This window comes from Phragmites australis, chromosome 2 (genome assembly GCF_958298935.1).
Source record: "Phragmites australis chromosome 2, lpPhrAust1.1, whole genome shotgun sequence".
NCBI classification, from domain to species: Eukaryota; Viridiplantae; Streptophyta; class Magnoliopsida; order Poales; family Poaceae; genus Phragmites; species Phragmites australis.
In genome coordinates, this window is record NC_084922.1 from 4,506,157 (window position 1) to 4,530,570 (window position 24,414).

The 24,414-nt window shown below is 41.3% G+C and overlaps 2 protein-coding genes across 2 annotated transcripts; both read right to left on the reverse strand.

Annotated features, from left to right (window-relative positions):
* Positions 1 to 8,845: 8,845 nt before the first annotated feature.
* Positions 8,846 to 11,245, reverse strand: LOC133910308 (beta-1,2-xylosyltransferase XYXT1-like). Its single transcript, XM_062352810.1, has 3 exons — positions 11,110 to 11,245; positions 10,448 to 10,510; positions 8,846 to 10,095 (listed from the first exon to the last, which is right to left on the reverse strand). Exons 1-3 carry the CDS (start codon positions 11,243 to 11,245, stop codon positions 8,924 to 8,926), a joined length of 1,371 nt encoding a protein of 456 aa, XP_062208794.1. The 3' UTR covers positions 8,846 to 8,923.
* Positions 11,246 to 13,461: 2,216 nt separating this feature from the next.
* Positions 13,462 to 16,331, reverse strand: LOC133909774 (beta-1,2-xylosyltransferase XYXT1-like). The gene is made up of 3 exons (XM_062352329.1): positions 15,969 to 16,331; positions 15,195 to 15,257; positions 13,462 to 14,849 (listed from the first exon to the last, which is right to left on the reverse strand). The coding sequence occupies exons 1-3, from the start codon at positions 16,111 to 16,113 to the stop codon at positions 13,699 to 13,701; spliced, it is 1,359 nt and encodes a 452-aa protein (XP_062208313.1). The 5' UTR covers positions 16,114 to 16,331; the 3' UTR covers positions 13,462 to 13,698.
* Positions 16,332 to 24,414: the final 8,083 nt, after the last annotated feature.

The following is a 24,414-nucleotide window of genomic DNA, read 5'->3' on the forward strand; positions in this document are numbered from 1 at the left end:
GACTACCGGAGCGGTATTTTGATTAATCGTCGAGGTTTTGATTATGTTAATGATCCGCCTGATGATTAGTTCGAATACTGTTTGGACGGGTCCTCACAGGATCCTCCTTGCATTTGCAACATCCCGAGGTTTTAAATTGTATCAAATGGATGTCAATAGTGCTTTTCTAAATGGTTTCATAGAGGAACAGGTCTATGTCAAGCAACCCTCGGTCTTTGAGCATCCCAAATACCCTCATAGAGTATACAAGCTTTAGAAAGCTTTGTATGGACTTAAGTAGGCACCTAAGGCTTGGTATGATAGGCTTAGGTCTCTCTTGCTAGGGCATGAGTATGTGATAGGGTCAGCTGATAAAACTTTATTCACTCTCAAGCATGACAATGATTTCTTACTTGTTCAGATTTATGTGGATGATATCATTTTTGGTGACTCTTCTCATACACTTGTGGTCAAGTTTGAAGAAACTATTAGCAGGAAGTTCGAGATGTCGATGATGGGCAAGCTCAACTTCTTCCATGGGCTGCAAATCAAGCAATGCAAGCGAGGTACATTTATTCACCAAATGAATTACACCAAGGATTTAATGAAGAAGTTCGATATGAGCGATGCAAAGCTATTGGGGATACCGATGGCTACCTCGATCGTGCTTGATTCGGATGAAGATGGTGAGGAGTTGGACCAGTAGGAGTACATGAGCATGATCGGCTCCCTCCTGTATCTGACGGCGACAAGACCCGGCATCCACTTTGCCGTCTGCTTGTGTGCTCACTTCTAGGCTTCACCGAGGACGTCTCACCACTAAGCAGTGAAAAACATTATGAGGTATCTTAAATACACTCTCGAGTATGATCTTTGGTTTTCTGTATCATCTTTGCTTTCTCTTCGTGGATTTTCGGATGCGGATTTTACTAGTTGTAGAATTGACAGGAAGAGTATCTATTGTACTGTCATTTTTTTGGGTACTTCTCTTGTGTGTTGGTCTTCTCGCAGGCAGTTTAGCGTTGCATAGTCTACTACTGAAGCTGAATATGCAGCTGCTGCTAGTTGTTGCTCAATAATTTGATGGATGGTTTTTACCTTGAGAGATTTTGTATTAGATTTCAAGAGTGTGCCACTTTTGTGTGACAACACCAGTACCATAAGCTTAGCTAATAACCCAGTTCAACACTCCAGAACCAAACATATAGATGTGAGATTCGACTTCCTGAGAGACCACAATGAGAAGGGAGACATTGAGTTGAGCTATATAGATACCCAACACCAACTAGTCGACATCTTTACCAAGCCTCTAGATGCAACAAGGTTTGCCTTTCTGAGGGGAGAGCTTGGTGTGTGCCATCCCTATGGCATTATCTGAGGGGGAGTTACTTTTGTACATAATCTATCTTAATTTTGTTGTATTTGCATTGCATAGTATTTTTGTAAGATAATCATGTTAGCAAACTTCACTTATATGTTCTTTACACTTTCGTGTAGTTATGAATTTGTGCTAAGTGTAGTGGATGTATAAAAATTTATGTAAACCTAGTCTTTTATTGAAACATGGCATAAAATCTGTTGAGCAAACTTGTCTTTTCTAAGAATGAACTTGAAATGTGAATATAATCTCTTGTCACTCTTGAGTGTTTGTTTTAGCTCGATCAATGCTTAAATTAGGGTTAATTCTGTGAAAAACTTGTGCTAGGCCGCTTTGTTCAGTTCAGCGGATTAGGGGTCTTTGACCTTTGTCTATGTAAATGTTTAGCCTATGATTAACCCTTAGGAGAGAATGTGTTTTTTTGTGTCACAAAAGGCACAAGTTGTTCTGGCTTTGTAAAAAATTGCATATCTTAAGGCTTAAGGCTTCATGTGGTTTGCCAAAGAACTGAACACATGGTTGCTTAAATCTCACTTGAGGATAGTTAAATGATCAAATGAGAAAGTTAACTTGTGCTTTTTAATATGCTAAGAATGTTATTTTTCATGTTATCAAACTAAGACTTGAATTGATATGTGGGTGCTTGCATAGTTCGTCGGGTTGAACTTGGTTACCTAGTTTTAACTTGACATAGCACTAGTTTCTCTAATCATTGTACAGATCATGAAACTGTGGATGCTTTTGTGGTGACATCTTTTGAATAATTGAACAACATATCAAAACTTGCTTCACTCCCATTGCTTGTGACATGAACTCACTTCGAGACTTTATGCGACTTTGAGTTATATTGTTTACTCCTCCTAATGCTTCGACATCTCTAGTCATTGCAAGTGCTTTGTGATCTATATGTGAAGCTTTGTAGGTTTGCATTTTATTTGCACATCTTTTACATAGTCTTGTATCCTTGATGTTTGCATTGCCAAAGGGGGAGAAAATATGCCTAAAGATATTATGCACAAATATTCAACAGAGGAGGAGAAAATTGCATTTATCTAAAAATGGAAGGAAAAAATGGAATATGTGTAATCATCAAGAAGGAACATGTGTTATTGGGATTTTCTTGTTTTTTGAGGTTTTTGACTCGCCCTTGCCTCTCTTAGAGCTTTTGCAACCTTTTTTATACCAAGTGACATATTTTGCTCTTTCTTGAGTTTCTGGTCACTTGGATGAGCTTATCTTAATTTCTTTAAATCAAAACCTTTGTGCTTTGAGGGTTGTCAATGCATTCATCAAGGAAGAAATTGAGAAACCAAGTTGAAATGTGTCTTGATTTACTTATGATGAGTGATTGACATTAGTATGTATTTGGCTTGATGATCTTCGGTTTTGCATGAGCTTTGAGGTGATTTGAATTGATTTAGGATTTTATTTGAGCATATTGATTATGGACTAACTGGAATTAGAGTTGGAGATATGTGTTTGCTTGTCTCATGATGTGCAGGTGATGGATGCAACTTGGCAGACAACGGTGGGATGATCAGGGCCATGCGGAGTGCTCGGTGCCGAACGATCAAGGAGGTTGGGCGGAGTTAAGGGTGATTCTAGCTGAACACGTGGAGGTCAAGCAAAGCATGTAAGGCGGATGGATATGGCGTGTTGACAAAGTCAAGCGAAGGGGATGCCGGTGCAAGTGATAAGGTAGACCGAAGGATCAGGAGCGGGAGAGACTTGTCGGGAATCAAAATCACATGATAGAGTACACACATCGACAATGAAACGCTTGCTTAAGGTGTACGCAAGGCAGCAAGTCACGCTTTATGAGCGTGCAAGCGGTTTCGCAGTTTGACCTCAAAACTATGGAAGGACTAGAGGAGTACGTGGTACTATCACGAAGCTTGTGTCGAGGCGAAGCTAAGTCGTGAAGGCGCCACGGTCATCCGATGAATGGAGAAGAAAATGAACCAAAATATCCTCGATAGTAGGTAGGAGTGTACTACAAGAGATGGTATTTTGGAAAAAGTTAGGAAACTTAGGAGTCAAATTTTCTAGGCTTGAGCCTCATTGTACTACAAGAGAGGGGTAAGATTATGAGAGAGTTTAAACCAGTCACTTGAGCCCCATTGTGCCACCCATTTGAGAGCTTATAGTTAGGATTTTAGAGAAGAAAAGGATGAGTGCTTAGTCTATATAATATGTGAGAGTTTTGAGAGATAAATCTTTGTAATCCGCCTAAAATAGGGCGGTCCTCTTTTAGTAATGAAGTTTATATTTTTGTATATACTTGAATTCCCCTCTTTCTAATTTCTTTCTATTGGTTCCCTTGCAAGTTTACAAGTTTTTCGGTTCCCGATTTTGATTTTCGTTTTAGTTTTTGGCTAAAATTTTAGCACCTTATGAGGTCATTCTTATTGTTGTTGGATGCATAAAATTCACATATACACGCTTGTGTGATGGGATCTTGAATTTCCTTTATTCTAGACAATTAATTTGGAGAGTTTCGTTACTCGGCGTTCATCTTTTCTTATTTCTTTACAAGTTGTGATCTTTCGAGTGTAGATTGTTAAAATTTCTTTCTATTTTTACTTTCATTGAGTTTTGAGATGCGTTAGGTAATCTAAATAGTAGAAGACCATCGAGCAAGAAATTTATTGAGACGGCTATCAACCCCTAATTATCAATCTCGTTCCTACAAGTATCTAAAGAATACTAAAGATAATTGCAAATGGTTGTGTGTTCCAACTTGAGTTTTTTTTTTTTTTTTTGTTCTTCCTCACCTGGACGATTGACTAGAGCATCTATCTCTAGGACATATATCGTTGACAAATGCAGCATATTAAAAGTACTACTCCAAATGTGAGTAAAAAAAGTGAGTAGATTCGTCGGTATATCTGAAAATTGAGAGCATATCTCGGTGTCATATTAACAGTTAGGATGTGTCATAAGGCGCTAGGTGTGGTTTTCTACTATTGCTATGTGCATATTGCGACATCTGTCATCAACGATGGACCTAGCCAAAAATTAAGCGAGTATAATAGTGACTGAACATTTGCAACTTTACGAAAAAGATCTAAATCTATTAAAAATCACTGGAAAATAAGAATTTGAGTGCGGATTGTGCCCTTGCTGGGCCTCTCCGGGGTCCACCCTGTTTTTCTTCCTAAACTCCTTGCATTGCACCCCATCCCATGATTGTGAGCTTTCCGATCAGTCTGGATCCAATGATCTTGTGAATATAATGAGGATCTGTGAGTCGGCCTCGTTTGCTGGCTCCGGGATCTAGCTGTTGTTAAAGATGGAGTAGATCAATTGATCTCATGGAATGGTTTGGAGGCTGCTCCATGGTGTCTACCTGGGGAATGGCATTTGGCCAGTTCCTTAATTACAAGCAGTAAATTTAATTTAATATGCCAGATTTATTATTATTCCCTTCGTCAAAGAATACAAGAGGTATTTTATTTAAAAAAAGTCAATCTTCATATATTTTGACGATAATTAGTCAAATATAAATACATTTACAACATAAAATTATATAACTAGATTCATATTTCAAAATGCATTCATATCATATTAGTTTTGTAGCTATAAATTATATATTTTTTTGAAAACAGTAATTAAAGTCTAATTTTGAAAACCAGACCGCAATAAAATATGCCTTTATAAGACGAAGGGGTATCATTTTGCACCGGTCAGCTGAGCTAGCTCAGAAGTTACTAGCTTCTGTCGGTCTTCTATGTACAAACAAGCTTCTGTTGGTCCATCCACACATCACGTGGACTTGATTTACCTCTTAGTACTGGAGTATAAAACTGTTGTTCATTAGAGTGCTGAATCACCGCTGACTTTCTCTTTGTCAGTTGTTTGGTCTAAATTTCCTTCTGATCGATCTTGGAGATGGCAAAGGATAGTTTTCTATAGCTTGAATTCTGAGTTCGTTTCACATGATGACATGCTAAACACTGACAGTAATCAAAGTGTTAAAGTGATCTCGAGATCCGAGTCGCAGCTGATCTCGATAAAAAAAAAAAACGAGAGGCATGCCCGCATGGCTGGTTCATGATCACGCGATCTCGATAAACTTATATTCGTGTTGTTCGTTTCAATTCTATTGCCTAAGAGTCAACTCCAATATATCCTAGTTAAACTAAGCCACTCGTGTTTTTTTATGGTGGAAATTGTATTTATCACTGAAAAGGACAAGTGGTGGCGAAACATAAGACCAACAAACTTGGAACGCCTGGCCAATGAACGCACATCGATCTCATTTTGCGATTCCATTGGAGGGAACAGATCGTTGAACCGGTACAAGATCAGCAACGGCAGAGTAGATCAAGAGTGGTTTGGCAAACATTAGGCAGCCTAAATTTGAAATGAAGTGCTGTATGCAGTGCAGTGGAGCACGTAAGCTGAAACCAAAGAGGAGAAAGAGCTTTGTTTGTTGAACGAGATTAGGCACAGGTGAGACCATCCATCCATCCATCCATCACCATCTCTGGTTTCAATGTGTTGCTTTCGGCGTTGGCTGGTACGATCCGGCCTGTTAATTCGGTCGGTTTCCGTCACCTCATGATCGACACCCTCTCGCCCGGTAGTGCGTGCTCTTATGAACAGGTGAATCATGGCCGGCCGGCGATCATAACAATGTAACAGACATGGTCAGGCAGGCCGGACAACGCATCGATCGACGTCAATGGCGACGCCATGCGGATGGGACGGGAAGATGCATGGGTGGCCTCCGGTGACAGCAAGGATGGCCGTGGGAGTTGCTTAGAGATAGGATAGGCCACCGGTTGCCTCTCCGGCTTCATTGGCAGTCGGAACCAATCTTTTACAGGAAAATTGATTATATACTCGAAAGTTGATCAACTTTCGATAATATTTAAAGTTGATCATTCTTTTATTATAGGTTCTACGTGAATTAATTTGTAATAAAATTTTGTATTGAGAAAGAGAGAGACTAAGGAAAACTTTGTTACAAACTTCACGTTTCCATCCCACGCTAGACACTACACGATGGCGAGTCTGTCGATCCAGCGCTTACATGTTGGTCCTTCAGTTGAGTACGTTGGGCGTTTGGTTGGCAATTCAGACCACGGTGATCGTCACCACCTGAATCATCAAGCCCGTCGGGCTGTGCGCTCTCAAGGCCGGCCTTCTCCAGCGCGCCGGCGGCAGCCGCAGCTCCAGGAGAGCGGCGGCGGAGGCCATACGAGAAACTGAAAAAGGATCCTAAAAGATTAGCATTGAGTTTGCCCCAAGCTCTTCCAAGATGCAAGCCCATAGGACTCAGCGACGCAGATGTGATGCAAAACAAGGCCAGCGGCCCAACTTGTATACGCGGGTGATGACTGGTTGAGCCTGGGCGCTGTTGCTGTTGCTTACAAACCCCTTTTATCTGGGAACTTTTTTACTTTTATAGTTTTTCAATAACAAAATTGTAAATATATATATCCATTTTAAAAAATTGCAAATCTAGGCTCTGACGCTCGTTGGAAGGATGGCAAGTTTAAGAAAAAAAAATATTGCGTTCCAATACTCTTAAAATTCAAAACACTATCGAAATAGTAAAGAAATTATGTGGTGTAGAGGTTTTGAATTTCAGAGTATTGGAGGGTAATAGTTTTTGAACCTAAATATAGATTTAAATTTTTCAAACAGTTGTATATATTTACTTTTTTGTTTAAAAAATAAAAATAAAAATTATTTTATCTGGCATTCTCTGGTTGGATGGTAGACCAGAACGGCATTTTCTTTTTGAAGACGTCGCTTTAGAGCCTGGATCCTGCTCTTTGGGGGTGAAAAACACTTGATTTGACCTTAACTGGTAGGATCTGGCGATGATGATCCCCTTCTTGAAGGCATTGCTTTGGAGCACCTCTTCATAGGTGATCGGTTTTAGGCGTTCGAGGTAGCATAACAAAACTAAAATTTGTCGGTTCAGGCCAATTCGTTTTGGTATTTTTAGTTGGTAACAATTTAATGGTTGTAAGGAAATACATGAGAGGTATCTAGTGAATAGAACGAATTATTAACTGAACAAATGTGGGGCCCACGTGCCAAGTAGCGTTTAAAAAACAATCAAAATTCAAAAACTTCGTGTTGTGACATTGTAAGCAAATTTGTTCTCATGTTAGCTCACCAGGTAACCCTCAAAACTTTCCTGTTATTTAGACATGATCAAGATCAGATGAAATCAAATTCAATCGCAAGAGACATCGATGACAGGTTCACTCTTTCCCGCATGTTGACTTGGGTCCCAATGTCCCATCATGCTCATTCTCCCCTATTTTATGATAAATTTGTATCTTCAATCTTTAACAAAGCACACAAGTACGATAAAAATTTCGACCAGAGTACTCACCAGTGCGAAGTCACATTGAGTTAAGGTTGTGCAAAAGCATGGATGCACCATCATCAATTTCCTTCTAGCTTCACCCTTAGTAATCACCAGTTCGACCAGGAGCTTTAGTCATCTGTTTATCCGTGATCCGTTGCCCTTCCGTAGTGACAACTGCAGATTAAGCAGGAACTCATCAGCAGTTCATGGACCATATGTAGGAAACAAGCATGATACCCAGTAGACGGATGAAACATTGGTGACGTGAAATGGATGGATTCGTTACTGTTGGGGTGCTGATCGCAAACTGCTGCGAGACAACGGGATAGGTGAGGATAACGATGTAAGTGAGTATTTAATGAGTAGTTTTGAATCACTATTTAGGTTATTTTTTCTTTAATTTAATTAGGTGAAAACGAATTTTTAATTATTGTTTTGAGTTTTGGATCGATCCAATAACCAAAAATACAAAACTTATATCCTAAGCAAGGAACATGAGGAGAAGCCTTTTATTGGGAAACCTTTTGTCGTATATGTCAAAATGAATTAAGCATGTTCGGCCGCACCGTGGCAAGAACCAGGCAGTGCCTATTGCACAAGTGTTTTTACATCCTAGTACCACCAAATTAATTCTTTCGGTTATAAATATTTATTTTTATTTTTATTTTTTTACAATTATTGATGTGCAATTTTGACCATTGCTTTATATTAGAATATAATTATAATATCTAATAAAAAATATAATATTATAAAAGTATTTTTCAAGATCAATCTATATATCTGATTTTTATATTTTTAATTAAATATTTTGAAAGTTATTGACGGTCACACTTGCCACGGTCAAAATTTTAAAGTTGATCAGATCTAAATTAAAACAATAAATATTTATGATCGGAGGAGTATAAAGGTACAAAATTTTGGATTCAAGGTGGGACTCGGATTGACGTGGCAAGTGTGGGTTGTAGAGCTGTAGGACTCCAGGATTTTAAACCAGATTTTAACTACCTCGATTGACAGTGAAACCGAGTAACAGATTTAACAGCAACCTGGAACAGATCAAATCAGAGAACTTACCTCGCAGTCACATTAGTAACAGTAAATCTCTATCCTCCACCAACACTAGAGATAAAAAAAAAATAGAATGCGTCGCTCGACAGAAATGTGTAATCACTTTGCCATCCAAATGACTGTACCAAATAACGAATTACTCGACGACGTACATATACGAAAGTTCATATGACTCCGGGCAGATGCGTTCCCTGCCCCTGCTGCAGCCGGAGGTGGTCGAGCGCCTGCGCGAGCGTGGGCGCGAAGCGGGCGACATCGATGCGAACGTCCTGCCTGAGGTAGAACTCGGCGACCTTGTCCCAGCGGCTGCGGTGCACGGAGTCGGGGTCCCTGATCACCGGGTGGTCCGGCCCCAGCATCTCCAGCAGCGTGCTCTCCTCCGCGGTCACGTTGTAGTCATGGTACCTGAGCCCCATGTCTGTTGCGGGCTCGCCGAACTCCACCCTCGCAATGAACTCCATGCCGTACGGCGCCACCTGGATCAGCACCGCGCCCGGCGGCAGGAACACCGCGTTCGTCAGCCCCGCGCCGTGCACTCCCAGCAGCACGTCGAACGAGTTCACCACCCGAGCCTGCTCATCCACGGTCATGGCTTCGCGCCGCAGCTCCATCGCCACCGCTTCGAGCCCCGCCGCCTCCGCCGCCCGCGCTATCTCCTGTTCGTTCACGAACCGACGGGAGTGTCCCCGTTGGATCAGCAGCAGCCGCGGCTTCTTGTCCGGCTCCTGGGTCAGGCTGACCGGTGCGTCGCGTGGGAGCGCGTAGGTCTCGCGCTGGAACCGGGTGAAGTCGGCCATGGAGAGGCGGCCCCCCGGCACCCGCTCCGGAACGATGGAGAACACCTTGTGCATGCGGAGCCCGACGGTGATGTGCCGGAAGCACCGCACCTGCGCGTCGCTGTCCAGGTCCACGACGTCGTACCTTGACAGCCGCTGTAAGAGGGCCTTGTAGATGCCCACCCACCATGGCTGGATGTTGCTGATCAGTAACTGGACCTCGCCGTCGTACCGCCGCGACGCGATGAACAGCGGCACCAGCACGTCGCTGAAGTCGTGCCAGTAGTTGCCCGTAGTCCCTCCGAGTGAGAACAAGACGGCCGGTATGCTGTGGGTCACCGTGCACGGCGGGGCGGCGGCCCGGTCCTGCAGCTGCGTCACGGTGACCTTCTTGATGCTTGACATAGTCTTGCAGGAGAACGGCCGGATCCTCCACTCGCGGCGCTCCGACCAGGTCGTGGGGACGATGACAACCGACAGTGCTGTGCCGTTGGTGCGGACGTCGCCGTCGATTTCACAGCTGTCGGAGAAGCGGTCCTCCGTGTCACACACCACCTTCTCTTTTGCATGCCAAGAAAAGGAAAATATTCACTGTGGTTAATTACCGCAATTCATCGTCTTAATCTTACCTCAGTATAGTGACTTATTAATTCATGTCAACCAGCCAGCATTGTAAGCAAATTTGTCTAGTCTCCAGAAACCTCTCAAAATTTGCCGATTATTTAGCCATGATCAAGATCAGATGAAATCAAACATAATATCGGGAGACACTGGAGACGAGGTTCACTCTTTCCCACATATTGACTTGGCTCTCATCATATTCATTATATTTGTTACCTTTTTACGATGAACTTGGATTTTTCAATCCAAAACAGAGAACGCGAAGATGATCGAAACGACAGGAGAGCTCACCTGTTTCACCAGGAGCTTTGATCAGTTGTTTATCCGTGATCAGTAGTGCTTCCGTGATGACAACTACAGATCAAACAAGAAGCAAAGAACTGATAATCACGGACTACATTTAGTAAATAAACATATAATTATTGGCACAAAGTCACATTGGTTGTATAAAGACAAGGAACCTAACTCTTGCTCCCATCTCTGTGGACCTGTCTTATCGGTCATCACCCTACTAACTCGGCGAATCCAACTTGGTGTTTCGCCATCTCACCGTCTTGACTCAAAGTACACCTCACTATCAAATTGGCCTGCTGCTAGAGTATCCTCTAAGTCCACTGTTCCCGATGATCCCCTCCCTAGCACTAACCTTGCCGAAGCCTCGCCAGAAAAGCCCTCTCCCATAGCCTCACGAGAGAAGAAAAAGGAACTGAAAAACCACATATCTTGGCATGGATCGGACAAACAAGAAATCGAGTGAGAAAGAGAAGAGAAACACCCTAGTCAAAAATAGGATTCCCCTATTGGAATAGTGCGCACTGGTAGTACGATAACAGGAGATCAAGCCCTCGCCACATAAAACTACCTTCTGAGGTGGGAAATACCATCTACAATCATAATATATACAGCAGATGCATGCAACGGTGATGACGTTGAAATAATGAATAACTAATTACCATTGGGGCCGCTGATCGCAACCTGCTGCGAGACGACGAGACAGGTGACGAGCACGAGGAGGACGCCAACAAGGAAGCCGACGTTGAGGTGGCTCTGCACCCAGCTCTTCCCGGGCTTCACCTCGCAGCAGCACATCGCCTCTTCCTTCTACACTGCACCCGCTCTCTCTCACACACACACACGATTCAGTCAGTAAATCGTCAGCGGCTCCAGAAGAAGGCCAGTAAGCAACTGTTCAGCGATCTCGAGATCCGAGTGTAGTGCTGCACCTGATCTAGATTATATAATAATATACATAGAGAGAGAGAGATGCATCATGCATAATAAACTACTAGCTAGTAATTTCTTCAGTACTCCGAATTCTATGGCCTAAGAGTCAACTCCAATCCTAAATTCCTAATTCGAAGCTTAATTAATCACCTTTTCTTCTGTTAATCGAATCTCTGCAACTGAGTACTCCACTCTCCTCTGACACTGAGTTGTCAGAACGTGCGTACGACTACCAGAAGCTTGGCTTTAACATTGACCAACTTTCTTTGCATGCTTACCAGACTACAGCATCGTGGATCGGATGGCCTAATTGTGCGACACTCTATCCGTTTCTTCTGAAAACGGTGTTTGATTCAGTGTTCAGAGCATGAGATCGAATTCTGTGTGCAGTTAATACTACCTGATTTGTTCTGGCAATATTGATAAAATAGATAATATATAGAACTTATATGGCAAAAAAAATATTATGCAGATGTATTTACAAATATAACATATGTATGCAACTACCTCATATATCGAAAATGTGTTTTCGGTACGTAACATGCAAAAAAAGGAGTCCGATGTTTTTAGCATCTCATGTGTTAAATATGGCACTGTATTTAGCACATAAGGTACCAAAAATACCCAGCCCCACGTGCCCCTTTGTGTCTTATCGCATGCATCTTTCGGCATCGTCTCATGCTGCTGCTCCTCAACGCCAGCTTTGGGCATCCTATGTCGCGCTTTGCTGCTTTCCCCGTAATAAAATGAGAGTCGATGTTGAAGAGAAGCTGCGCGAGAAGGAGAGGAGCAGTAGCACGAGAAGAGCAGCAACACGAGTAGCAGCAACGCGAGTTAAACACTTCCAGAGCGCTCTCTTCAGTTATAGTAAATACTTAGATTATATATTTAATTAATACTTAGATCAGTAGTAGTAATTAGAGTAAGTAGATTGTTTAATCCATTAAATTACATTTCTTTAATTATATTAAGTTGATAAATTAGAGTACTTAGATTATTTGCTTAGTTTGATTAATGAATTTGATTAGTCAGTGTCATTAGATTATTTACTTAGTTACTAATATGAATTTCGTTAATCGGTGTAATTAGATTATTCTCTTAGTATAATTATATAAATATCATTAACCAATATAATTAGAGTATTTACGTAATCTAATCAAAGTTATTAGAGTTACATGATTAATCAGATTAATTAGTTTAATTCAACTAATCTAATTAATTAGCTTAATCACTTATGTTAAGTAGAGTAATATGATTAATCAGATTATTTAAATAGAGTATTATAAATTTATTTAATGGTTGTCAAATAATTATGACATGTAACTTTAAATATTAATTGTGATTTTTAAGAACTTTTTGTTATTTATTAATTATTCCGAGATTCCTACTATTTAATATTAATGTAATAGTTATTCAATAAATATTTATTATTAATTTTAATATTTATTAAATATTTACTCACAATAGTTGTATATTATTACCTAGTTAATGTTTATTAAATATTTTAATTTATTCTTAAATATTAATTATTTTATTTGAATTTAATATTGATGATTTAATTAGCATTGTTAATTACTTAAATATTAGTATTGTTAAGAATTGTACTATTTAATTTGTATTATTAATTTACTTATTATTTATTGAGGCACGTAATTACTTGCTAGACGTCACCGACAAGCAACCACTATTGATGATATCATTGTCCTTTCAATTGTTATCAGAGACAAATCTCTCTTTTTAAGGCTTTATCGTCTAGAGATTAAAGATGCCGACTAGTAGATTAGTGCACATAGAGACACTCCTATTAGATGGTTCTAATTATTTTGATTAATGTACTCGTATGCTTGATATTTTTAGAACTATAGGTCCTCGTATAGAGCAAGTTGTAGATATGAGTATTTCTCGGCCTTATGGGCCTGGACGCGGCCCACCGGTCAGAGGCTTCCTACTCCTCTTTTTTTCTTTATGAAATTTGCTCAAATCCAAATCTAACTTCATTTTCATATTCGAATTTTAAAAGAAAAATCCCCTCAAATCCCAACAATAACCAGAATGAACAAGAACATGGAAATATGTATCAATCGTAAAAGTGTTTATTTATGCTCCAGTACTAACTAGAGAAGAAAAAGTCAGGGTCGCTCGACACAGATTTGAACTACTTGTACAAGTGACCGCCTATATATAGTATCGATCTTATCATTGAAATAGGTGTATCAAATAACGAATTACTTGACGATGAGCTAATTAACCTCAGCTCCAAGCAAATGCATATGGTTCTTCGTCTCCGGAGTCCGGATCAATGCATGCGTTCCCTAAGCCTACCGTTGGCGTAGGTGGTCGAGCGCCTGCGCGAGCGTTGGCGCGAAGCTGGTGACATTGATGCGGACGTCCTGCTTGTTCAGGTAGAAATCGAAGACCTGTAACCAGCCGCTGCGGTGGATGGATTCGGGGTCCCTGATCGCCGGGTGGTCGGGTCCCAGCATCTCCAGCAGGGTGCTCTCCTCCACGGTCACGCTGTAGTCAAGGTACTTGAGCCCCATGTCTGCCACGGGCTCGCTGAACTCCGACCTCGAGATGAACTCCATCTTCCCGTACGGTATCACCTGGATCAGCACCGCGCCCGGCGGCAGGAACACCGCGTTCGTCAGCCCCGCGCCGTGCACGCCCAGCAGCGCGTCGAACGAGTTCACCACCCGCGCCTGGTCACCTATGTCCTTGTCGCCCCGCAGTTCCATCGCCACCGCCTCGAACCCCGCCGCCTCCGCTGCCTGCACTATCTCCTGCTCGTTCACAAACTTGCGGTTGTGCCCCCGGTGGATCAGCAGCAGCCGCGGCTTCTTGTCCGGCTCCCGGGTCAGGCTGACCGCTGCGTGGCGTGGAAGCGCGTATGTCTCGCGCTGAAACCTGGTGAAGTCGGCCATGGAGAGGCGGCCCGGTGCCAATTCGGGATCGATGCTGAACTCCTTGTCCATGCGGAGCCCCACGGTGATGTGCGGGAAGCATCGCACGTGCGCGTCGCCGTCCAGGTCCACGGCGTCGTACTTGGAGAGCCGCTGCAAGAGCGCCTTGTACTTGCCCAGCCACTGCGGCCGCTCCTGCATGTTGTGTACCAGGAACTGGACCTCGCCGTCGTACCGCCGCGACGCGACGAACAGCGGAATCAGGACGTCGCTGTGGTCGTGCCAGTAGTTGCCCGTATTCCCGCCGAGCGCCAACAAGACGGCCGGCATGTTGTACGTCACCGTGCACGGTGGGGCGGCGGCCTGGTCCTGCAGCTGCGTCACGGTGACCTTCTTGAAGCTGGTTACCCTCCTGCGCGAGTACGGATTGATCCTCCATTCGCGGTGCTCCGACCAGCGCGTCGGGACGATGACCACCGACAGGGCTGTGCCGTTGGTGCGGACGTCTCCGTCGATTTCGCAGGATTCGGAGAAGCGGCCCTCCGTCTCACACACCACCTTGCCCTTATCTGTGGCACGCCAAGAAAACGAAAAGATTCACCGTGGTTAATTGCCGTCATTCATAAACTTAACCGTACCTTACTCTAGTGACTTATCAATTCATGTAAGCTAGCCAGCATTGTTAGCAAATTTGTCTCAAATATTTAATCACCAGACACCTCTCAAAATTTGCCGGTTATTTAACCATGATCAAGATCAGAGGAAACCAAATATAATATCGGAGACAGGGTTCACTCTTTCCCACATGTTGACTTGGCTCCCATCATTCTCATTTCTTCCCTTTTCACGATGAACTTGGATTCTCAATCAAAAACGGGGCACGCAAGTATGATCGAAATGACATGAGTGCTCACCTGTTTCATTAGGAGCTTTGATCAGCTGTTTGCCTGTGATCCGTTGTGCCTCCGCAATGACAACTGCAGATTAAGCAAGAAGCGATAAGTGATAGTCAGGTCATGGACTACATGTCGGAAATGAGCATAATTGTTGGAACAAATCACATTGGTTGTAGAGGTACAAGAGGCCAAGCTTAAAACCTTAAAAGTGAGAGAGCCTCTCATCTCGTGAGCTCGCTTTTGGGATGAGAAATTCCCTTTACGATCATACAACTGTTGTTATAGCTCAGCCCAGGATTTGTAGCCTTATAGACACAACTGTGGGAAGTACTAATAATGCACCGTAAAGGATCAACGCCAAGGTTTACATATGCGTTTTACCTTCGAAAACCGCTCGGCAGCGGTAATGACGGTTACCGCATAGTAATTCGGCGAAATTCGGTAGAAACCAGTTAAATTTTATCAATTTTTTGAATTTTTTGAATTTTAAATTTAAATTTAGTCGGTAACCGTTCAGTTTATAAAAACGGTGCGGACTGAGTTGTCCGGTAACAGCAATAAACGAGCGGTTACCGACAATATTTGTAACCTTGATCAACGCACACTAAAGCATGAAAGCAAGATTATTGGAATAGGCCACGTTGGTTGAAGACTGACAAGAAATCTAATTGTGGGTGAGCCCCTCACCTCACGAACCAGCTTTCGGAGTGAGAAATACCATTTACAATCATACTATATATACAGCAGATGCATGGAACCATGCATGGTTAGATGAAATGGATGATTCATTACCATAGGTGGCGCTGATCGCAAACTGTTGCGAGACGGCGAGATAGGTGAGGAGCAAGAGAAGAACGCCGACCATGAAGCCGACGTTGAGGTGCCTCTGCGCCCACCACTTCTGGCTCTTCCCGGGCTTCACCTCGCCGCAGCACATCGCCTCTTCCTTCTGCTGCTGATGCTCTCTCTCTCTCTCTCTCTCTCTCTCTCTCTCTCTCTCTCTCTCTCTCTCTCTCTCTCTCTCTCTCTCTCTCTCAACTGTGTATTATTCTCCTGGAACTTAGTTGCTTGCTTGGATGGCAGGAGAGAGAGGGAGAGAAAGAGAGTGAGGTGATCAGAGAGATAGAAAGGACGATCGAGGTCTGGCGATACCTGGCTTCGTCTAAGGTTCTGAATTTCTTGCTTTTGTAGCTGGCTTTTGTTACACATTACCTTTGCTATTTTGCATTAATCTATGCTACGCTCGAGCGAGACGCTGATTAGTCTAAACTCGTGGCGGCGTAATTAAGTGTGCAAATGGTTGTTAACGTGTAGCTACTCGTACTACTAGGTTCTGATTGGATCTTAATCTGAAGAGGGGGAAAATACGCACATCGTTAAACCAACGGAAACAGCACTGCCATTCATTGCGATTCTTCTTTCCGAAAACCGATGCAAATCGAATTTGCCCACATGCACGTCGTTGTTGGGTGGCGTAACATTGACTTCATCAAGATTTGTCATCTAATAAGTACACGTATGTACATTTTGTTTTGGTAGATGTATATACTTTTCACATGATGTAGTTCATGTACAAATGAATGTTTTCGGAATTTTTCGAAGCGTGCAAATGGGAAATTGGAGTCCAGAACTCCAGATCCGTCCTACGAGAGTTCATCTGTTTCTTCTCAAAATGGTGTTTGATTCACTGATTCAGTGTCAAAAGATGCATGAGACCAAGTTCTGTACGCAGTTTGCAATACATAATTTTGCTTTCGCAAAATAGAGGTACTCCTACTGTCCTACATAACAAGCTTCTGCCGGTCGATCGGTGTATCCACAGCACGTGGACTCGATTTAACTCTGACAGTATATATAAAACTCGTGTTCATCGGGGTGCTGAATCGCCGTTGACTTTCTCTTTTGTACACTGTACTGTTCTCCAGTTTTTGGGTCTTGATTTCCTTGCGATCTTGGAGATGGCAGAGGCTAGGCTAGCTTGGATCGTGTCAGCAGATCACCGTGGTACTATTTCTTCCTTTGATCGGGAATCGAGTGACTGTTTCACATGATTGTACTAGTATACTAATTGTATGCGGTCAAAATCCAGAGGCCAGTGAGCGATTGTTGACGGATCTCGAGATCCGAGCCGCAGTGCTAGCTGCACTTGATCGAGACAAAGAAAAAGATCGAGATGTTAAATGCATGCGCATGGCTGGTTCCCGATCATGCGAGCGGGATAAACCTAGCAGTAGTAATTTTTCAGTAGCCCCGATTAGTTCTACGGCCTAAACACAACTCCAACCCTAATTCGAAGCTCAACAAGGCACTTGATTCGTCACGAAGCATGTCAAGTGGTGCCAGCGGTACTCCGGTAAACAGGTGAGCCATGGCCATGGCCGGCCGGCGAGCCACAACAATGTGACGGCCCTTGCCAGGCCAGGCGACGCCTCCGTCGATCGACGTCAATGGCGATGCCGCGCATGCATATGGGGTTGGGATGGCGGGAAGCGTGAAGAGCAGCGGAAATGCACATCTGTGGTGGGCTCTCAATTCTCCAGTGTTGACAAGGGTGGGCTGTGGAAGTAGCTCTGAGGTAGGCCACCGGTTGCCTCTTCTGGAACATATGAAAATTCTACTGTATATACAGACATATAGTTTATTAAAACAGTTCACTTACGTTAAGGTTTGTGTTAAAAAGTAGATAAAAAAATTATAAAATATATAAAAAGAATTAATAGATGAATGAATATTAGATGAGATGGATAACCTCTTAAGTAGTAATTCAGTTACAATAGAAACCATCCTACCTGCATGCCTGTATCCATAATCCATTCATCCAAAGCGAGCTACACGACTTAAGTAGAATATTTAACTTTTTACCATTTTATCGGAGTGATAATTTCTTACTGAGAATAATAAATAGGACTTTCTAAGTCTATAATAATAGACCCAGTAACAAATCTGTCACTTTACCCGATGTTAAATGACAAAAATTCAAATGTCCTGCTTAATGTAGGGTTGGTTGGTTTGGCGGCTTCGACCGGCCATCTCGCCTCGCCTTTTTGCGAACCTCTTCCAAGCGCATGCATGTTGGCATGTTGGCCGTGCGACACGATCGAGTTGCAGCTCCTACTAGCAAAAGCATTTTGCTCCTTATTTATTTAGTAAGCATGGCGCAACCTACATATATACAACGCCCAGCAGATTCACCTCGCGATTATATTCAGGGCGGTGTGCTTTGCTTTGCGTGTGCGATGGAGCAACACACCATGCATTATGAAACCATTCTCTACACGATTACTTTATGAGCGACGTGCCTTGCGAGCCCGGGATCTTCAGTCTTGGCAGCGACGTCCGCCTGTTCCAGGGTTCGATTACTCATGCACTCACTCATGCGGAGTGAGAGAGACACACCGTGCCTCATTTGTCGGCACCACCGGTTTGTAATTCTGAAGTTCTTATTTATTTTATTTATCCTTTAGAACTAATACATATTCTCTCCGTTTAGAAATAATAAGTATATTTCTTTTAGTTGATCTTCAAAGTTGAAATTTGACTAAAGTTTTTTTACAAAATAATTATTTATAGCTACAAAAGCTATATGGTGTAAAATCATTTTAAATTGTGAATCTAATTATATAATTTTTATACACTATATATTCTTATTATTTTATTAGATATTAATCAAAGTACATAAAGTTTGACTTTTTCAAATATAAATACGATAATTATTTCTAAACGGAGAGAGTATGTTTTAACATTAATTTTACAAATGCTGACATTCAACATTGGTAATCAACAACAAGGCTATATTTCGTGTCACATCTTCTCAATTGACGTCAATTTTGGTAGGATTTGTATTAACTGGTACCAAACCAAAATAAATTTGGTACTCCCTCGACGTATTTGATTTTAAAGTCAAACTTTGTAAATTTTGATTAACAATTAACCAAAGTATATGTATGTTAAGAGTATAAAAGTTATATCAATACATTTATATTTCAAAATACTTTTAATATGATGCTAATTTTGTAGCAATTGATAATATATTATAAGAGAAATTGATGATCAAAATACACTCTCGAAGATTTTTTCAAGTCAAAATACGTCTTATAGGGATTTACGGAGAGAGTATATACATATCCCAAACCCTATTTCACAAAATATCATATTAACCGAATTAACAACACGGTATTTGACTTGGTGTCGGTCAACTAGTTGGGCCTTCTTTTTTCTTTGAGAACATATGTTGTGCATCGACAGCTCGAGTGGGCAAGTATCAATTGCAGCTGTTCCTCTTGATGAAGGATATAGGTACGCATTTTATAAGTTTGACAGTTTGAGCATTCATACCGAGTCTGCTACTTAAATCCAAGTGTATGTATTTTACCGTAAAGATCCTAAGAGCATCCTAACCATATTTTTTTTCATTTTATTTCCTTTCTAATTTCTCTTCTTGTTTCTATATTTTTTATTTTCTCTCATTTCCGATAATTTCTTTTTGAAAGAATTTGTAAAAAAAAATGAGAGAGAATCTTATCCTAAAAAGAATAGCCTTACAAATTCCTTTCGTGACGAAAAACATAAAGAGGAATCGTTGAAACACTAATAAAAATAAAAATCTCTTCTATAAGAATTCTCATCCACGAAGGCTTACCAACTGAGCTGCTAACACCACATTACACTTTCAGATCTCATCTTGGCCTGGTTCGTTTAGGAACTAGCAGCGTTGATCCACGGGGTTGCAGCCGTGGGCCGGCCCTCGATCGATATATAGGGCTTGTTTGGCACAAATCTAGATCCGAAATCCATGCTAGATCTAGAGTTTGTATAATAAAATAAAATAATTTAAATATTTTTTTAATTTTTTAACCAAATATCCTTAATCTATCTACAATTCTAAATTCTAAATTTCTTAGAACTGTATATAACCAGCTCTAAGATCTAGATCCCTAGCAAACACCCCCGTCACAACACCGGAGCGGCTTCAACGGCCTACCAGATCTACGTAAGGCTGAAAATGGATAGCAGTACAATCCAATCTTGAAGTCGGCCCAAGTATGTCCAAGATGTGTAAGCTCATGGACTCCACGGTACGATTGTGAAACTGTGAAATGTGAGCCCATGCCCAAGATATGTGAGCCCATGGACTCCACGGCCCAAGTATGTCCAAGATGTGTCAGCCCAAAACAAGGGGAGAATACCTATGTTCTCTTTTACTTATCCTTTAAAACATCGACATGTTTTCTAATACAAACTCATTTTGTTCAAAAATAGTAGATATATTTATTTTAAGTCGATCTTAGAAGTTGAATTTTGATTAAGATTTTTTTTATAAAATATATTTTTTATAACTACAAGACCTATATAATATAAAATTATTTTAAATCGTGAATCTAGTTATATAATTTTTATACACTATATATTCTTATAATTTAATTAGATATTAGTTAAAGTATATAAAGTTTGATTTTTCTAAAAAGTAAATATGCCTACTATTTTGAAACGGAGAGAGTATGTTTTAGCATTAATTTTTAGGGATAATTTGCTAGCTACAATCGTAAAAATCATAAAAATTAGAAAATACTATCAACTGTGAGATAACATGTGGACCCTATTTTTAATATTGACACTTTTACTATGTATCTACCTAATTTTTATGAATGCTAGCTGTCAACATTGGTAATCAACAACAATACTATATTTCACGTTAGTCTTCTCAATTCACATCAACTTTAATAAGAATGGTATTAACCGGCGCCAAACCGAAATAAATTAGTATATACAGATGTGTGAGTACGTAGATACTACTTATGCAAAATAAGCCCGGTTTTCAATAGGAATGTGTGAGTACATACGTGTGATAATATAAATATATATGTATATTTGTGAGTTGTTTAGTGTTTCTAAAAAACACCCGTAAAAAACAAACTGAAGGCAAAAATGACTTGCCATGTTATTCTGCAGCGTACTTGATCGGTGCCGTTTGTTCCAGATCGAACGGCAGGACGCGCGACAATTTACCCCGCCGCGCGCGCTCCTCTGGTCGTCCCAAATCAGTGCCGCGATTTCCTCCGCGGGGAACAACACTCGTGTCATGTCACGTGTGCTGCCCACGTTGGTGAGTGCGAGACACATCTCCAGCTTTGCGACCTCTAAAGAAAACTACACAACTTTCTTTGTTGCTCGGCTGATTTCTTTTCCAGGCCAATATATCCCGCTTCACCGCGACATAAACTATGGAAGGCGAAGACGCGCCCCTTGTGACCTGCGCGTTTACCTAAACGGGGGCAAACCGACACCCACACAGCCTAACATTTTCTGACCTTTCTTTCTCGCCTCGCCGATCCAGCAAGCTATCAGAAATTTCTTCTGCATTATCGTCGTTTTCCCCTGCCCGATTCTGCCAACCATGTTAACAAGTTCGTCCCGCCCCGTCCGGTTCAACGAAGATTCGGCAACGTACTGATGACATGCTAAGGTGCTACCTCGCTGAAGTACCAGTTCAACTGAACTTTACGAAAGCAAATTTTATAAGAATCCATCTTAAAAAAAAATATTTTTTTTATAATAATACGTGTTCACTCTTTTCTTCTCTCAATCTAGCTATTAGATTATATATAGATAGCATGAATAAAATTTTACCAGAGTCTTTCTAAATAAGACCATATAAAATTTGTTTTTAACCTTTGCTGCGTCTCGCATATATGGTAGCTACGTGGTGGTCTTGAGCTGCGGATCGAGAGCCACCAAATAAAAAATACTTTCTTTTTTTCTTATTCTGTATTCTCTTCTTCCTCCTCTATGCCAAAAAATTTGGAGTGCGCCCGGGTCCCTCCGCCCCTGGTTGTCTGAGTAGCTAGCTCTGTCTAGAAATAATCCACGCGGGAAGCCCACGACAAGGAGCCGGTTCTGCAACTTACAGCGGTCTTGGCCTGCGCGAATACTGTAGCAGTAATGAAGTAGGAATACTGTGCCGAAAATTACTGTAGCAATTGGTTGTGACTGCACTGTTCATCACGGAAACGAACGACCGGAAATCGGTGCAGTCTAAGGGCCGTTTAGTAGAGTTCTGATTCTGTAACGAGAGTTATTATAGGGTGGAAGTGTTATTTGTAAAATCGTTTGGTATGTTAATAATAGAAGTGATTTTTAAGAGAATATTATGTTGAAATCGAGAAGAATCAGGCGGAAATCAGGTGAAAATTAGATTTTTTTAATTCTCACCTCGCAATACAAATCGTGAAATGATTCTCACATAAAATCCGCTTCCAGGCAGAACGTTTGGCAACACGGGAGCTGATTCCCGTACAAAATCACTCCACAACCAAACGAGATTAACTTGCAGTCGCAGTTGCACCGGATATCGTCCCCCACGACAGGCATGCATGCATGTCAACAGCTTGAGCTTGAGATGCCACCCTACAGAACCTATTCGGTCATTCAGGGTTTCAGGCGGCCAGAGTTTGGTAGATGGGAGCGGGGCTGTGCGGGTGCCTCCTCGTCCTCGTAACCGATCCAGATCGCACGGCAACAGAGCTTTCGGCAGCGTCGGTGTCGCGCTACGTGCAGCTGGTCTCTCTGTGTTGCGCCCGAATGGTCCTCGAGTTAACATGTTCCTGATGTGCTGTTTCGAGTACATGCCGTATACGAGGGATCGATCGAATGGTTGTAGAGTACAGTACAACTGCTGTCAACATACGAAGAATACGAGGGAGTAGAGACGTATGTATATTTTATTCATGGTTGTGTTGTGGTTCACATCTAGTACTAGCTTGATTCGCTTGCGGGTTCGGATCTCCAAAGTCGCGCCCGAAACCCGAACCGACACTTGGAGGGGAAGAGCCGGAGACGGCTGGCTGGAAAGGTGTCCGAGCCATGCCATGGTGTGCTAGCAGCAGCTACTAGATTCCAGGCCACAGTCCAGTCCAGGCCCCATATGCTCTCTCTCTCTCTCTCTTGAGGCATGCCACATGTGCTGCTTCGTGCACATGAAAACCGTGGTACGCGCTGACAGTGGTCATAAATGCGCTTCCAACTGAGTTTTTTTGAGGAAAGAAGGGCCAGATTATATATATATAACCATGCAAGGGCTTAGTTATTATCAAATCATGCTCCTCCATTAGTTTTGCGCCCGACGTATATTACCTTCATTTAGAAATAATAAATGTATTTTTTTAAACTCGATCTTCAAAATTAAATTTTAATTAAGATTCTCTCACAAACTATATTATTTATAGCTGTACAATCTATATAATATAAAACAATTTTAAAATTCAAACCTAGCTATATAATTTTTATATATTCTTATAATTTAATTATATATTAATTAAAATATATAAAGTGTGATTTATTTAGAAAAAACATCTCTACTATTTTTAAATCGATGGAGTAATCTTGAGCCTGTAACGTGCGCTACCTATCTGTTCGGGAGCAGAGCTCACGTTGCCCCATGCACTGATGCAGGCAGCCTCATCTGTCGGCGGTTGTAATTCTGAGGTATATTAAGGTTCTGTTTGGTAGAGTTTTTTTTATTTAAATTTTATATAGAAAGTGATTTTTTTGGAGGAAGTGATTCTGTAGTTGAAAATGATTCTTTAAAATAAAATATATGGAGAAGTGATTCTTTGTGGGAAGTGAATCAGGAGAAGCTGTTTTTTTTTCAGCTCTCCAACTTTTAGCTCATTTTAGAGAATCACTCCTACGGATTTCACTCAGAAAGCTAAAAGCTAAAAGCTACTGTTTGACAGAGCTCCCTCTGATTTCAACCGAAAAGTTGCTCTGAAAGTTTTACCAAATAGATCCTAACTCTTCCCTGCAGCGACTTGGACCCTTGTGCTGTAATACTCTGTCTCCCTCTCCTCTCCGTTCGTAAAGAGCATCCCAGATTCTCGTCAGGATAAAAAAAATTTAAGGGAATTTTGTTTTTTAGTATTTTAACGATTTTATTTTACAATTCTCTTTACTTTCACTTCACGAATCTTTTCAAAGAAAAACTGTTGAAGATGAAATTTAGTCTTTAATGCATATCTTTAACCACTGTTTTTATATTAGAATATATTTATAAAATATGTTGAATTTGTAGTATTATAAAAATAATTTTCAAGACAAATATATATATATATATATATATATAATTTTAAAATTTTCAAACTAAATATTTTAAAAGCTATTGTTAGTTAAAATTTTAAAAGTTTAACAAACCTTTTTTAAAATTACATAAATATTTTTTAAAATGACATGTATTTATAACCGG